This window comes from Quercus robur, chromosome 11, assembly GCF_932294415.1.
Source record: "Quercus robur chromosome 11, dhQueRobu3.1, whole genome shotgun sequence".
Classification (NCBI taxonomy): domain Eukaryota; kingdom Viridiplantae; phylum Streptophyta; class Magnoliopsida; order Fagales; family Fagaceae; genus Quercus; species Quercus robur.
The window spans coordinates 3305824-3320991 of NC_065544.1; the positions used below are offsets into that span (position 1 = coordinate 3305824).

At 35.4% G+C, this 15168-nt stretch overlaps 2 protein-coding genes across 2 annotated transcripts; both read right to left on the reverse strand.

Moving 5' to 3' along the window:
• Positions 1-3569: 3569 nt before the first annotated feature.
• Positions 3570-6365, reverse strand: LOC126706142 (putative pectinesterase/pectinesterase inhibitor 45). Its single transcript, XM_050405443.1, has 3 exons — positions 5443-6365; positions 4602-4762; positions 3570-4330 (listed from the first exon to the last, which is right to left on the reverse strand). Exons 1-3 carry the CDS (start codon positions 6363-6365, stop codon positions 3639-3641), a joined length of 1776 nt encoding a protein of 591 aa, XP_050261400.1. The 3' UTR covers positions 3570-3638.
• Positions 6366-12608: 6243 nt separating this feature from the next.
• Positions 12609-15044, reverse strand: LOC126707142 (probable pectinesterase/pectinesterase inhibitor 12). The gene is made up of 2 exons (XM_050406744.1): positions 14081-15044; positions 12609-13318 (listed from the first exon to the last, which is right to left on the reverse strand). Exons 1-2 carry the CDS (start codon positions 15042-15044, stop codon positions 12609-12611), a joined length of 1674 nt encoding a protein of 557 aa, XP_050262701.1.
• Positions 15045-15168: the final 124 nt, after the last annotated feature.

Below are 15168 nucleotides of genomic sequence, written 5' to 3' on the forward strand. Positions count from 1 at the left end.
GTGTTAGTTGTGAATCGACAGTGTCGGTCGCCTCCTGTGAAATTTCAGGATTCATGCAACTTTGTAAAGATGCAACATTGAAGCCCGCGTATACTCCAAATATTAATTAACATGGCACAATCGAATGGGAGGCAATAAAAATTCAACATATCATTTTCCGTCGTACTCATAATATCCTATCCAACACTATTAATCTCTAGTGACATATATATTAGCATATAATTAGTTAATTACCACCCCATTTCCTTTTAATATTAGTTTTTTTATTTTTTATTTTTTATTATAACTTGTTTGAGCATTAATTGATGTTGCATGTTCTATGCAGTATATTTTTAACACTTTCTCTGTGAGAAGCATGTGAAATTTGTAATCCAGTCGAATTTTGTAGCTCAAGTAGCATCTAATGATTTTTTTAACGGAAATATTAAGGTCTTGTATGTTGTAGCGAGAGTTCAAATCCTTCCATCTTCAAATTTATAATCAATAGAGTTAAAGAGTACGTAGTTGAATATAAGAACTCAACCAAGCATAATGGTTCTTCAAAGCCATCACAAGCATAAACAAAAGAGGGTGCGGTACATCATAATAGACAAAAGAGGAAACTAGGTACATTTCTATAGTTGAGCTTAACGTCCCATCTAATTAATTCAGATACTTTGTTCCTGTTGTTTGATGAACCTCTTAGATGCTTTTAGTTGGTTGATTAATTATGTATTTCTAACGTGGAAATGGGCCCTTTCTATTGCAACTTATCTGAGGCATGTGCTTGTTAGAGCACAGATATAATGGATTATATGAGTATCGCTATGTGGCTGACATGAATCCAAGTAAAGGCATTTCAAATGATACCTTTTTTTTTTTCTTTTCTTTTTGGGGGTTATTGTTAACCATACAAGTGTTTTAGCTTTGTCCTAATATTACGTTTTTATGAGAGTTAACACCGTGTGTAATAGCTGTATCTCTGGAAATGGCATGATTGTACAAGAAATTTTGCACGGTTTTAAAGAAAGGTAGCTTAAAAAAGGAATGATGGGAATAAAGATCGAAAATGACAAGTTTGAATTAATCGAATTTTCATTACAGCCTTGAAAGCTTTTGGGTTTGTCGATTGCTTTATTAGATGCGTCGACTAGTGTTTCAAGGCAGATTCTTTCACATTATTGATAAATGGTAGTCAAGTTGGACAAAGTTTTCCATAAGGGGATTATGTCAAGGAGATTCCCCATCTTTATATCTATTCATCCTTTTGTATCTAAGTTCTTTCACTCATCAAAAAAAAAAAAGGGTTCTTTTGAGTCTGTTCAGAAGAGAGGTGGACATAGAGAATCTCAAGGATGTGCTAGTAGCAAGGTGTGGACCTAATATCACACACCTCATCTACGCAGACAGCCTAATTTTATTTTGTAAGGTAAAGAGCTCAGTTATGCATACCTTGATTAACAGAATGGATACTTATAATAGATGTTTGGGCAAGTTGTCAATAAATAAAAATCGGGGACTTTTTGTGTTGGGTTACTTAGAATCCGGTTGTATATTATGCAGTGGATATTAATATTATTAATTAAACTGGTTAAGCCAATTTATCGATTATACAAATAATAGTTAGAACATATATGGCATATCAAATATGATGTTACCACTCGGCACAAAATCAATGACAATAGAGACGTTGATATGGTGACGAACGCTCGGCTTGTTTTGAATGTAAAATATTTTTTGAAAAATGTTTTTTCATTTTCAAGTGTTCATTTGCAAGTAAAATATAGTCAAACTTGCAAAATATTTTTCATTAACCGTAAAATATTTTATAAACAGTTGTAAAGTTTTCCAATAACACAAAGTGACTTCTCCTCCCCCATCTGGTCACTAGGTCATCGGTTTGGTGGTCAAAGACGTTGCTTTGGTGTCTGGGGACAATGGCTGGAGACATTGCTTCTATGACAAGTGACAGCGTTCTAGTGTCCAAAGACTCTGCTTCGATGACCTGTGTCGTTGGTTTGGTGTCTAGTGACTTTTGCTCTGCTACTAGTGCTAGCAGTCTAGTGTTCAAAGACTTTGCTTTGACGATTGGTGCTAGTGGTTCGGTGTTTGAAAACTCTGCTCTAGTGACCAGTGCTGAAGGTTCAGTGGCTAGAGACATGACACTGCAATAGTGTTGGAGGTCTGGTAATCGAAGATGTCGTTTTGTTTATTGGTGTTGGCGATTTGGTCACTAGAGATACCACTTCAATAGTGATTGTTGGTAGTTTCGGTTGTTGGAGCCATTGCTCTTATTGCTAGTTCTAACAGTTTGGTCATCAAACTCCTAGCACTAGTGGCTTCGATGTTGAGCCATCGATTTTGATGGTTTGCTTGAGAAATTTTATTTGTCTTACCAAATGCCTAAAAATATTTTACGTTTGAAAATATTTTACTTCAAAACAAATGTTCAAAAGTGGAAAACCTTAGGAAAACTATTTAAGGGAAAAAACCATTTGGGGGTGTCAACGCCGGTTTTCGATGGCTGACCCTTCCCAAAACACTTGGGCTTCTAAAAGCTTTCTAGGTGAGTCACGTTGTGAAATTAATGTGTGTGAGTTGTGGACACTTAAATGATGTATGTGCTTTAGTGATTTTTTGAATCCATTCATTTTTTTTTCTATTTTTTAGAGTCGTCACCAACCATTGATTTTTCTAGGTGTGATTGGTTACTTATATCTAATTAATTTATACATAATTATCTAATTGGTTACCTACCTCAATTTCAATTCATCATCTTATTTTTCAAGATAATCAATTAATTATCTATTGAAATTATTCAAAGTGTGTTTCAAGAGCTATCTCAACTCATAAATATCTCTTATGCATGTTGATTTGATAAGCATTCTTATTAAAAAAAAAAAAAAAAAAATCAAAGAAATAGCTGAAAAGTAAATTTTGGCACTATTATTGACTTAGGTTTTAGATTTTAGGTTTTCTTGATTTTGGCTTGATTTGTTTTTGATAAATTTGGGATAATTAGGATTTGTAGACTTGATTTTTCAACCACTTTAAGGTTATATAGTACTAAATTTTTAAGAACTTTAAATTTTGATTAATCAATTTATTTTTTATGAGAATCAATGAATTATAAAAAAAAACATAATTATTTCATAAAAAAAAACATAATTATATATGTTGGAATTGTCCTACACATGTGGTACATTTCTTGTCTTGAGCATTCTAAGTGAAAATCTGAAAACTTGAGTCAATGTATCGATTCTAATTCTAAGTGTTGATCACATTATAATTTTGTTGTTGTTGATAATTCGATAGTAGAGGACCTCTTATGTCTCTCGCGGAAACACTACAGTACTAACCGGTTGAATTACAATGCTCTTGACGGCATTATTACTTTTGGTTCTTATGATTATACGCAATTCTACTTTCAAACAAGGGAGAATCGAGTTAAAGAAATTAATAAATGTATGCATGTTAATATATTTCCTTTGTAAGATTAAGTATATATTATATTAGTACAAGAACATTACGTACTTAGCATGAAAATATATATATATATATATATATATCTATATTTATATTTCCCGCCTTTGGTTTCACATACAAAGTTAAAAAAATATAAATCAACCACCCAAGGATGGTTTTGGTGGAAGCTAGCCTTAACTAAATAAGCCAAAATGAACAGGAACGCCTGCGGCAGTGATCCAATTCCCTTGTAAGAAAGGCCCTGCGGTATACTTGGTGGCCTCTTCCCTCCTAATGATCTTGTGGCCAGGCCATTTGACCCTTGCATTAACCTTAGCACCAGGTCCTTTGTTGTTATACTCTGCATAAGACAGAGTCTTGAGTGCAAACTCTCCTTCCCATGGTAACCATCCATCAGGGTGAATAATGTCCTCAATTGATGATTCCATGATAATGGTTCTTGAGTATTCCTTCCATGGCCTTCCGAGGTAACTTCTGATTTGTGACTTTGCAGGTATAAGTTTCTTGTCTGGCACAATGCGACAGTTCTGCAGTACTATTCCTGTGGTTTCACGCTTGTCAACCCTTCCTTGTGCTGTCACGATGTTTTGTTGGTTATCTAACGGTTTCCTCACTACAATCATGCAGTTTTGGAGCACAGCAGCTGCATCACCGAAGATGAAGTCGACGGTGCCAGCAATAACACAGCTTCGGTAGAATTGCCGATGGGTTTGTGCATACAAGGTGTCTTGGTACCCTTCAAAGCGGCAGTTAAGGAAAATTGCACGATCTGCTTGGACTCTAGCAGCCACTGCTTGATGCTTTTCTGGACCAGCAGTATTTCTGAATCCCAAGGCTTTGGCTATAAAGCCTTCTCCTAGAGCCGCTGCAATAGATATTTAAAACCAATTTTGTGTCATTTCATTTCTGCTGAACCTCTTTACACAATCAGTCATTAATTAGTTTCCAAAATTCTCTTTTTTTCATAATTTTATGTTATTGAGCAGCCAAATGTGTATGACTGACCTCATTGAAATCCATTAGATGGTTTCTAAATACATGTGTATCATATAAATCAAGTGCAATTGCAATATATCTCTGCCTAAACAGAATGTGTGAGGGAAACTTGTTGCTAAATAACTTGGATACTATCATACCAAAAGTTGCAGTTTGGAAAGTCCTAACTCCATCTACAAAATTTTTGCTGCCGGTGATGATGCTCTTTTGTGATCCATCACCATACATAGTGACATTCACCATTTTCTTTGTCACAGTCACTGTCTCCTCATATTCTCCTTGCTTAACGTAGATGACATATCTGCATTTTCATTAGAGCAAAGAAAAGGAAAAATAAACAAATGATGAATTAAAGAGATATATTTATGTTAATGGGCACTATAAGTTTGTAGGAAAAAACCATGACTTGATAAAGATCAAATATAAATGTTAACATTGACATATTAGGATCCTCTATATTTAAAATGGATCAATTTCACAATTTAGATTAAGTATCTGTTTGGATACTGATGATAAAGGCAGCGTCTTTTTTTTTTTTTTTTTTTTTTTTTTTTTTTTTTTTTTGGTGAGAACGTGCACTGTAGGTCCTATGCAGGAAAAGATTTTTTTGCTTTTTCAGTGGGTTCCATATACTGTTCACGGGACCCACAAGTACTTTATTCAGAAAAAAAATTTTAAAACTAGGTCTCATAGTATTATTTACACATTTAAAAATTATTTTATTATAGTGTTTTCAGTTTTTAGTAAAATAAGTGGTATCTAAACACACCCTAAATATTACAAGCCAAAGGCTTTGTAGTTGAATTGACACCTCTCTATGTACAAAATGCTTGGGGGTTTAGAAAAAAAAGAGTTAGAATTACGAGATTAACAGCATATTTTAATTATTTCTAAAAAAAGAAAAATTAATTATTACAAATCTAAAGATATATTCAATATCATATCATTAAAAATCTTATCCGTCAAATGGGGCACACGTACCGTCCTTTGTGTTTTTCTGGCATGGCTGCCAGTGCCTCAGAAATTGTTTTATGGTCTCCGCTACCATCTTTGGCCACAATCACATTGGGTGTTGGTTTATCAATATTTGCCTTCAACATCCTCCGGTCCTCATAGGGCATCCAGGTAGGAAGTTCGTCTTTTTCCAAGAAATTAGATTCATTTTCCGCCTGAAGGTGCCGGCTAAATCCTAGTGTTTTAAACGTGGACAGGAACGAAGCCACCTCTGAGATAATGGCAAGGGAATTGCTGGTGAGTTCCTTGACAGCCTTAAGAGTCTTTTCCATGTCACTCTTCAATTTTCCTTCAGGAAAACCATCAATGCATGTTTGTTGGTAAGACATAACCGCACTTAGCCAATTGTTCAAATCAGGGGTGCTAGAGATCAACTTTCCCAAGTCATTTTTGCTGATTTTGGAAACTGAATCATCTAATTCTTCCTTGGCATCCTGCATCAATGTCTTACAATCTTCAAATGCTGCTTTCTCTTTTGGGTCGTTAAATTTGAATGCTGTGGATGTTTTCATGGCCTTGATAACCTCATCCCCCACGGCGGAGACAGCACTCTTGAGAAGGTCTTTTGGTTGAGACAAATCAGGATTGGCCTTCACTGCCTTGTTAAGGGTATTTTCACACCTGTCCCTGTAATCTGTGGAGTTACACATCATCTTTATGATCTTAACAGTACGCGAAACCTGCTTTTGTGATTGTTGAGGTTGATCAGATGGTTTGGAGCCACCAATACCAAACCAAGATTTATGAGTAACCACCACAAATGCTGCGGCAGCAACTAGAAGAGCAATGACAAGAAAAAATATTGCCCCAATGATAATCTTCTTCTTCAGCTTACGTTGCTTCTCAGCTTTTCTGCGTTCAGATATGTGATCAAAATCCTGAAATGCCATTGTTAAAAATGATCACTAAGGCAGAGGTGCAGAGAGAGACCTCTGCCTTAGATTTTGTGCTGAGGCAAAGAGAGAAATAGAGAGATGAAAATGATATCCCAAAAGTTTATTCGTTCGAAAGCCTTTCCTCTTCCTTTTCCTTTTCTTCTTCCTCTCCCTGTTTGATATTGAAAATTTCAATTAAAAGGTGACAAAACTAAATCTGGTTAGGAGGGTTTTAAGGTATTCTATATTTAAGAGGTAGTTAAGGGGCTTTGGAGCCATATATGTCCTTTCCAACTGCTTTTCCCGCGACATCCTCTCCACTTCACCACCTTTATATTCACCTAATTACCCTTATTTCCCAAGAGCCAAACTATTTAACTAAACAGTTTCATCCTCATCATCATCTTTTTCTTCTTCATCAAACTTCTTGTTACAAAACTAAAGAAGCTTTGTTCCTTCATATATGTGTGATTGGTATTAAACTATAACTGACACGGATGGTGATTAGCGCACAATGTACACATTATGAGTTGGCATTTGCTAACTGGCCAAAAATAATCCCAGCAAATCTACATGCATAGCAAAGACTTGTAACCAAATACATGAAATTACATTTTTCATCTATCATCCCTCTTCTCTATTCTTCACATCTCTTTGCTGAAAGCTGAATAACATGCATATATTCCCAGTTTCAGTTGAATGATAATATCATGAGCAAATTAGGCATCTGGGTATGGCGTAATCTTCTTCTAAATTTGAAAACAATTCCTATCAGCACAATAATTAAAATTTGAAAAGATGACGTTTACGAAAAATCCTTAAATTGATAAATATATCCAATTTTTAGTAGCTTATTCTGTTGAATTTACACAAACTAATGTTACTTTTGTCCCAACAGAGCCATTCAATTTCCTTGGGAGAACTTGGTATGCCCCATGATTCTTCATTTTTAGAGTATATTTCCATGTTGGGCTTGTTTTGGAAAATTTGGACTTGTTACATTTTCTCTCAACTTGATTTCGAATTGAAGAATTGACAACTACATTGACATGTATATGCAGAAGAATAACATATATAGATGCTTTGAAGCACAAGCACGGAAAATGTACAGGTTTAACCCTTAATTTGCAGGGCCTCTTGTGTGGTCATCACCTCTGAAGTTCATCATTGAGCTCAATCAGAAGGTTTTCACTTTGTTTGAGCAGGTCTTGACTTGATGGAGCCAAACAGGGAAAGGGAGAAGAACATCTTAAAGGTCTCTTTCTAATTCTGATGTTGGTCTAGGAGTAGGGGAAGACATCTTGGAGGTAACTTTGTACATTTACTTTGATATTTGTCATAACTAAATCAGAATGCGCAAATTTAGAATGTTTTGAGAAGCTGTAAATTTCAAATAGGGCATGTACAGGTTTAGTTGAGTTTTTTAAAACCAAAAATGTCTGAAAGGCCTAACTTGGGATTATTGCTAAATTACCGATGGTTTCAAAAGCGGATATGATAAATTTAATCATTTAACCATATATTTTTAGCACTCTCTCTCATATGTGGGCCCAAACTCTTTTTTAATAGGTGTGACCCAACACATGAGATTTTAAATGGAAGGTAGAGTGAAGAAGGTGGTATTGGCCACTATTTTGTTTTGCTTGATCTGCATTACCTGGCATTGATCTCCCTCTTTTAAGGTGTTGAATTTCAAGTTGTCAGCTTAATTACTTGCATCTCTGACATTGTTATAAATTTGCATTTCAGCAAGAATGACTATCTTGGTCTTGGACCGAATTATGATCTTGAACTTAATCATAAAGACATTCAATTTTCAAAACTCTGTCTAAGGGTTTTTTTTTTTTTTTTTTTTTTTTTTTTTTTTTTTTATAATTTAAATATTTATTTTAATGAAATCAATGTTTAAGTCAGAATCATCTGATTTTTTAGGAACCGTATCTTCTGACATTATGTGAATCACTAATCATGTAGTACTTCACAGATTGTTGCAAATAATGATACATTCATTGGGATGCATTCATAGTACTTCACTAAACACAAACTTGCACTCATACTCTGTTCACTATTGGTTGGGCAAGTTTGTGTTTAGTGATGTACCTAAACAATTTGTAAAGCCTTATCTGTTTAAGCACGCCATATGGATTTCTAGAGGCAATTGTGGATGACTAAATTTCTCTGTTCGAAATGAGTCAAACAAGTAAAATAGTTTCACAAATGCGAATTTGTATTGATGATTGTGTGGTACAATTCTCTGTAATTACAAAAGAGTTAATCTCTGATTTGAACTCCTTAAAAGACTTGTTGATTGGATTTGTAGTAATGTGATTTTGATTCGAACACTCAATATACTTCAATTTGGCTAAAGAATGGATCGAAGATCTTTGGAACAGAATTACAATGAATCTCTAGCTATGAGCTTGTTGGAAATCCTTTGTTCTTCACGTTCTTTGTGTTCTTCGTGTGTTCTTCGTCTTCGAAGGTTTGTGGTGGAAGTTCTTCGGGGCTTTAGAGGCTTGAATCTATTGAGCTTTACTAATTTGTGATTTCTTGAGGTTTCTGGAGGCTTTTGAGCTTGATTCCAGTGAACTTTGAGATTTAAGAAGATGATTTGGATGATTCCTCTTCAAATGTTCTTCGTATTTGAGGGTTTGTAGTGGAAGTTCTTCGGGGCTTTGGAGGCTTGAATCCGTAGAGCTTCACCAATTTGTGGTTTTTAGGAGTTTCTGGAGGCTTTTGAGCTTGATTCCAGTAACCTTTAAAATCTAGGAAGATGATTTGGATGATTTTGCTTCGAATGTTCTTTGTATTCAAAGTCGAAGTTCTTAAAGTTGTTGGAGGCTTCAGGGCTTGATTCCAACAGAGCTTTAGTACTTCTGAATCTTCTTTGATGCTGCTTGTGCTCTAGATGGCTTGGTGTCCTCCCAAGATCTCTTGGTCTCCTCCTAAATGCCTTAGGAAGGCTTCTATTTATAGGAGTTTGGGGGTGGGTGAGCGACACGTGGCGGAGTCTGATTGGTGACATACGTCACAGCCTGATTGGTCCGCTTATGTCATTGCTTACACGTGCTGGACTACTTGTGTCATCGCTTACACACGCTGATATGTGATTGGTTTTTGTATGACACTTGGCAAATTTCTGTTGGTTTCTGAATAGTGATAGCAAAACCTAGCAGCAATACGTGGTGCTTTGTAATTGGCTGTATTTTGTGGACTTGGTAATGTGATCTGTCATCTTGTGATAGGTCGGGAATTTTCCCTCTCTACAGCAATCTTTTTCCACTACCTCCTCTGTTTCTCAGAAACTTGTATATGCAATTGGACATGCCGCCGATTCAAGAAACAATTTGGGCTCAATCAGGATGCTCTAGTCAATGGAGTGAACAATTTCAGGACACCATATTCAATGGACTCTTTCTTGATACATGAGAGACTCTTTAATTATTGGGGAAGATTATATGTTGAATGTTCAAATAGTGTGTAAAATCGAAACAAAGCTTATAATCAAACAATGGATGTGCGGAATAGGAAAATAAGCTAAAACATAATTGGTAAAACAATCTAAATCGAAATTAATCACAATCACAACAGTAATTAAAAGGCAAAAATTAAGGGAAGAGAGATGCAAATACAAAGACAACACAACGATGTGTTATTGAAGAGGAAATTGAAGTCCTCGGCGTAAAACCTCTTCGCTGCCCTCCAAGCGGTCAATAATCTACTAGAGAATAAAGTTGGGATACATGAATAGCAGAAGACCCTCCAAGCCTAATCTACCCAGTGTACCTAAGCCTTCCAAACTTCTTGCTCCAACAAGGTTACATCGAATCTTATCTTCTCTAGCTTACCGAATCCTGTAATCGCCCATTGCATCAACCAAAATGAATTGGTCCCTTCCGAATTGCTTCCTAAGTACCAAAATTACTCCTCACAGATATGGGTATGGTGAGATAAAGATTTGGCTAATGTATCTCTTAAGGATGTAACAATGGAGAGGGTGAGAGTAGAGGAATTTGGAGAATCAAAGGATGAAGATTGTGGATGAGTCAATCTTATTTTTCTTTAGGGTTTCTTTCTCAAAATTCTCTCTGGAAGCTCTCTACATTTCGTGGGTGTAAGGGTATTTATAGTAGGGTATTTATAGTAGGGTGTGTATGGAATGCAAAGAGTCAGTTACAACCAAATAGGGTGTTCTGGCGACTCGAGCTCACGACTGGAACGAGTTGCAAGTTTGAGTCGTGAGCTAACTGCCTTGCCAGACTGGAGGTTTTGTCCTGTAGTGCAACAGCTGGCGTGACCCTTCAACTCCCCCTGCATGCTTCACACGTGTTCCATTTTAGTGACTTGCCAGTCGCAAGCCAGTCACGAGATCCAGTCGTGAGGCTCTTCTTGATTGCACACTCTCGAGCTTTTCTTCACACTCTCTCACACACTGCTCTTACATGATTCTCACCTAAATACAGAGTTTCTAAATGCTGAATTACAAGCAAATTTGGCATGGAATAAAACCAACAAAATGATTGAAAAAATTCAACCTTACATATGTCAAAGTCACCATTCCTAGCAAAGTAAGAGTAAGGAGGAATGATTCAAGTTACCTAGTGTATTGACACAATGTGGTACTTAGTTTCAGTGAGTATGAATATCCCATCCTGCATTTGCTTCACCTCAATGCCAATATACTTGGCCATGAGCCCAATATTTGCCATTTTTAACTCATGAGTCATTGCTTACTCAATTTTTTCAGACAAACTTAGATTATTGCCTGTCAAAATTAAACCATCCATATACATACAAGCAAACAAAATATCTTCATTTTCATGTTCTATACAATAAAATGCATGTTCATTTGGACATTTGGATAATCATTTCTCTTGAAAGTTTCTATCAATCCGGATGTTCCAAACCTTTGGGCTTCAAAACTTCATCTTCGTGTAAAATATATAGCCTACGGCTTCTCAATTGAAACTTGTATCCCAAGATAACTATTTATATAAGAGGATTTAACGTGTATTTGGAAATATTGAAAATTGCTCTGACATAACCAATACATATTAGACTCCACACATATCTTAAGATTCTTATGAATTATTATTATTATTATTATTTTATGCAAGATACCGACTACCAATGTTTTCAATGGTAAATAGACATTTTCATAAAAAGAAAAAAAAATGATGAATGGATATTAAATTTTAAAAAATGCTAGGTGATTGTTTTTTATGCCCAAAATACCTAGTGTATGTTTGGATCCACGTTTTCCTGCGTTTGCTGCGTTTTCCTCTTTTTTTTTTTTCTTTTTTTTTGTTTTTGTTTTTGTTTTCACGCGTTTTGAGTATTGCGGTTACTGTTCAATGAACAGTAACCGCAAAAGTGGACTTTCTGCCGTGAACAGTGCACATATGCACTGTTCACGGACCCACAAATTTCATTTTTTATCAATTTTTTCATTAAAAATGGGTCCCACAGCACTATTCACATATTTAAAAATTATTTTGTTACAGTGTTTTCAGTTTTCAGTTTCAGCAAAATAAGTTCTATCCAAACACACTCCTAGTGCCATCACCTGACTTTGTCACAATTTTGAGTAGAGGGAAAAAACAGTAAATTAATGTAAAATTAATAAAAAAATCAATGGTAATTTATCACATAAAATAATTATAAAAAATATTATAGTAATTTTTGTAACCGTAGAGTTACTCTTTCGACATCATGAGATTAGCGTGAGCCGGTAAATGTAGTGCGTCCACGCATGCAGGCACTGTTGACTGCCTTCGGTTGTAAAAGTCAAGAGTCGAGAATAGGGACAAAGCAGTTTTGAGTCTTCCACTTGAATATTTTAAAACAAGACAAAAAGACAACTGTTTCCTACACTAATTTCCAAGCCACTCACAACGTACCATAATGGAAAGAACAAGTGATGAAAAGAAGTTGGGAAATGGGAATCACATCAAGTTCTTAATGTTAGGCACCGTTACAATGCATCAGACAGGGGGAGTTTAAAACTTCAAATCATACGGAAGCAATATATAATGCAATGCTTACATCAAATGGTTATTTCCAGTAAAAGATAAAATAAAAAAATACCATTTTTTTTATGCAATAAAATGGGAATAGATGAAGTACCGTTATATGGTACCTATTACAAGATCTAATTAGATTCTTGTGAAGAAGTGAAATTGTTTTGACCATTCGATCCACACAAAATAGAGAAAAAAAGACAAATCATTTTTATTAAACCTTTTAATACTAACTAGATCAATTTATAACTGAATAATCGCAAGGAAATGGAGTGAAACCCAACCAATCAGCACCAGTAATGAACTCTACAACTGTGAAATTAAGTGCATCAATAATATCCATTACATGATACCCAGGCCAAGTAACTCTATAATCCGTTGATGAGCCAGGTCCATGATTATCATACTCCCCAAAATACAAAGTGTCTAAGCTTTGATCATCATCATCATCATCAATGGACAATTGCATCCATCCGGTTGGGTCAATAAAGTCGCCAATGTATGATTCTAGGTAGACTGTCTGAGAGTATGCCCCCCCTGGCCTTCCTAGGTAGCTTTTCACACGAACAGAATTAGAGTAAAAATCATTTGTAGCGACAATTGAACAATTTTGAATGGAGATTCCAGTGTTCTCATCTGAGCTATCACGAGATTGTGCTGTGATAACTGTGAATTGGCCAGCCATTGGCATTCTTGTAACAATGTCACACGATTGAAATACAATTGCTGCGTTCCCAAATATGAAATCTATGGTGCCCAGTATGTCACAATCTCGGTAGAATTGACGAAAGGAATGGACATGCAATGTATTCTTGTAACCAATGATGGAGCACCTATAAAATGCAACAAAGTCCGCATTTACTCTCAAGGAAACTGCTTCTTGTTTCTTTGCTCCAGCCTTGTTCTCGATTTTTATGTCTTGTGCCCAAAAGTTTTCGCCAGACACCGCTGAAGTTCAATTGATCATTAAATATTAATAATTAATTACAAGTATAAGAAAAAGAACTTGGAAAATTTCTAAGCTTAGTACTAATTCTATCATAAACTAAAGCTTATAAACTAATGTAAAATATGAGTGATGCTACTTCATATAAATAAATGTTTGAATTAGTTTTAGAGAGTTGTTAGGGATGTCACAAATTTTGCTACATAACCTTTGCAAATTGATGTGTCATCAATCACAAAAAAGAGAAATTCATTTATTATGTTTTTAAAATCTATTAATAACATTCATTACTACACCAATTTGCATAAGTTACGTAGTAAAATTTACAATATTATTAAAAATGTTTGTATTGTTTGTTATAGGTAACACCATACTTTGTAATATTCATGCACTGAAATTTATAATATAACTAACATTAGTTAATTACTTAAGTATATCCCCCCACAAATTTAATTATATTTAGTGCTTAAACTTAAATTTAGTACATATATTGTAGCTTAATTGGCAATTCTTACTGTTTCAACATAGATGCTGGAGGTTCAAATATCTCCTCTTTAAAACTATTGAATTATTAATAATAACAAAAAACTTAATTAATAAGAGGGTACTATTTCATGACTACCTATATATATATATATATATATATATATATAAATATTCTGATTTATGTATTGTGCCTTCAAAGGACACAAATTATTAGATATATATAAAAGTAAAACAAAAGGCGTGCATGCAATGGAATTGAATCAATTAGCTAAACATACCAAGAGTTGCAGAGCTGAAAGTGGTCCAGCCATCGACCTTGCTTCTATTACCAGTAATGATAGTGAAATCAGTTCCGTCTCCATGCATAAAAATGTTTCGCTTGTAACTTTGGATTACCACATTTTCCTCATAAAGCCCTTGTTTCACGTAGATACGTGTTTGAATATCATTGCTATTGTTTGGAGCAAAGTTGATAGCATCAGTGATGGTGGTGAAGTTTCCGGTTCCATCAGCAGCCACAGTCAGCACTATGGTATGGATATATATTCCCTCCAATATCCGAGTCCGACTATCTAATTTCTTTGAAATCCATGTTGGAACATCCACGTCCATGAGGTGCCTATTATTTAGGCCGTCTTGGCTACTATTTTGGCCTTTTTGGCTAGACAGAATTGAAAGAGAATTACTTACATGCTTGTAAGTGTCATTTATGGATTTCAGCAGGGCTGGCTTCAAAGGACCTGAAGCTGAATCGAGGGATTCCAAGCATGTGATCTTGTTGGTGAGTGCTGCGCTAAGGTAAACTCTTGCATCGGCTACTTGTGCATCATTGATTCGGGACACTGATCTTTGTAAAGAAGACAAGGTGATTTGGTTGAGTTCCGTGCAGTCCTGGATGGTTCCTCTTTGTTTTTCTATGACATTTTTTGGGTCTTTGGCCTCAGATAGCACAATGGAAAGCTTTTCAGACGCGTTTATTGCGGTTTTGAGGGTGAAAACGATGTAGTAGGCGGTGTTGTTTGGACTGCTATCATTTGGTATATCTTTGATAGCGAGTTCCAATGTGTCAAGGCAGATATCTGAATATGGTGTGGTTTTGCAGATAGATTTTATATAAGAAAATTCCTGAGAAGTTGTGGAAGAAGAAGAAGAAGAAGAAGAGTTGAGAGCCCATGTTCTTGACAAGCTGAGTGCAGAGAGGAGAAAAAAAAGTATCAGAATATTGGAGGTGGAGGAAGCCATAAAGTTTGTTGAGACAAACTGAAGTGAAGACCGATCGAATTACATTATATAGACTTTGACAGCACCGGGTAGTAATATGACAATGCTATGTACTCCTATGTTTTTTAAATTTTACGGGAAATCA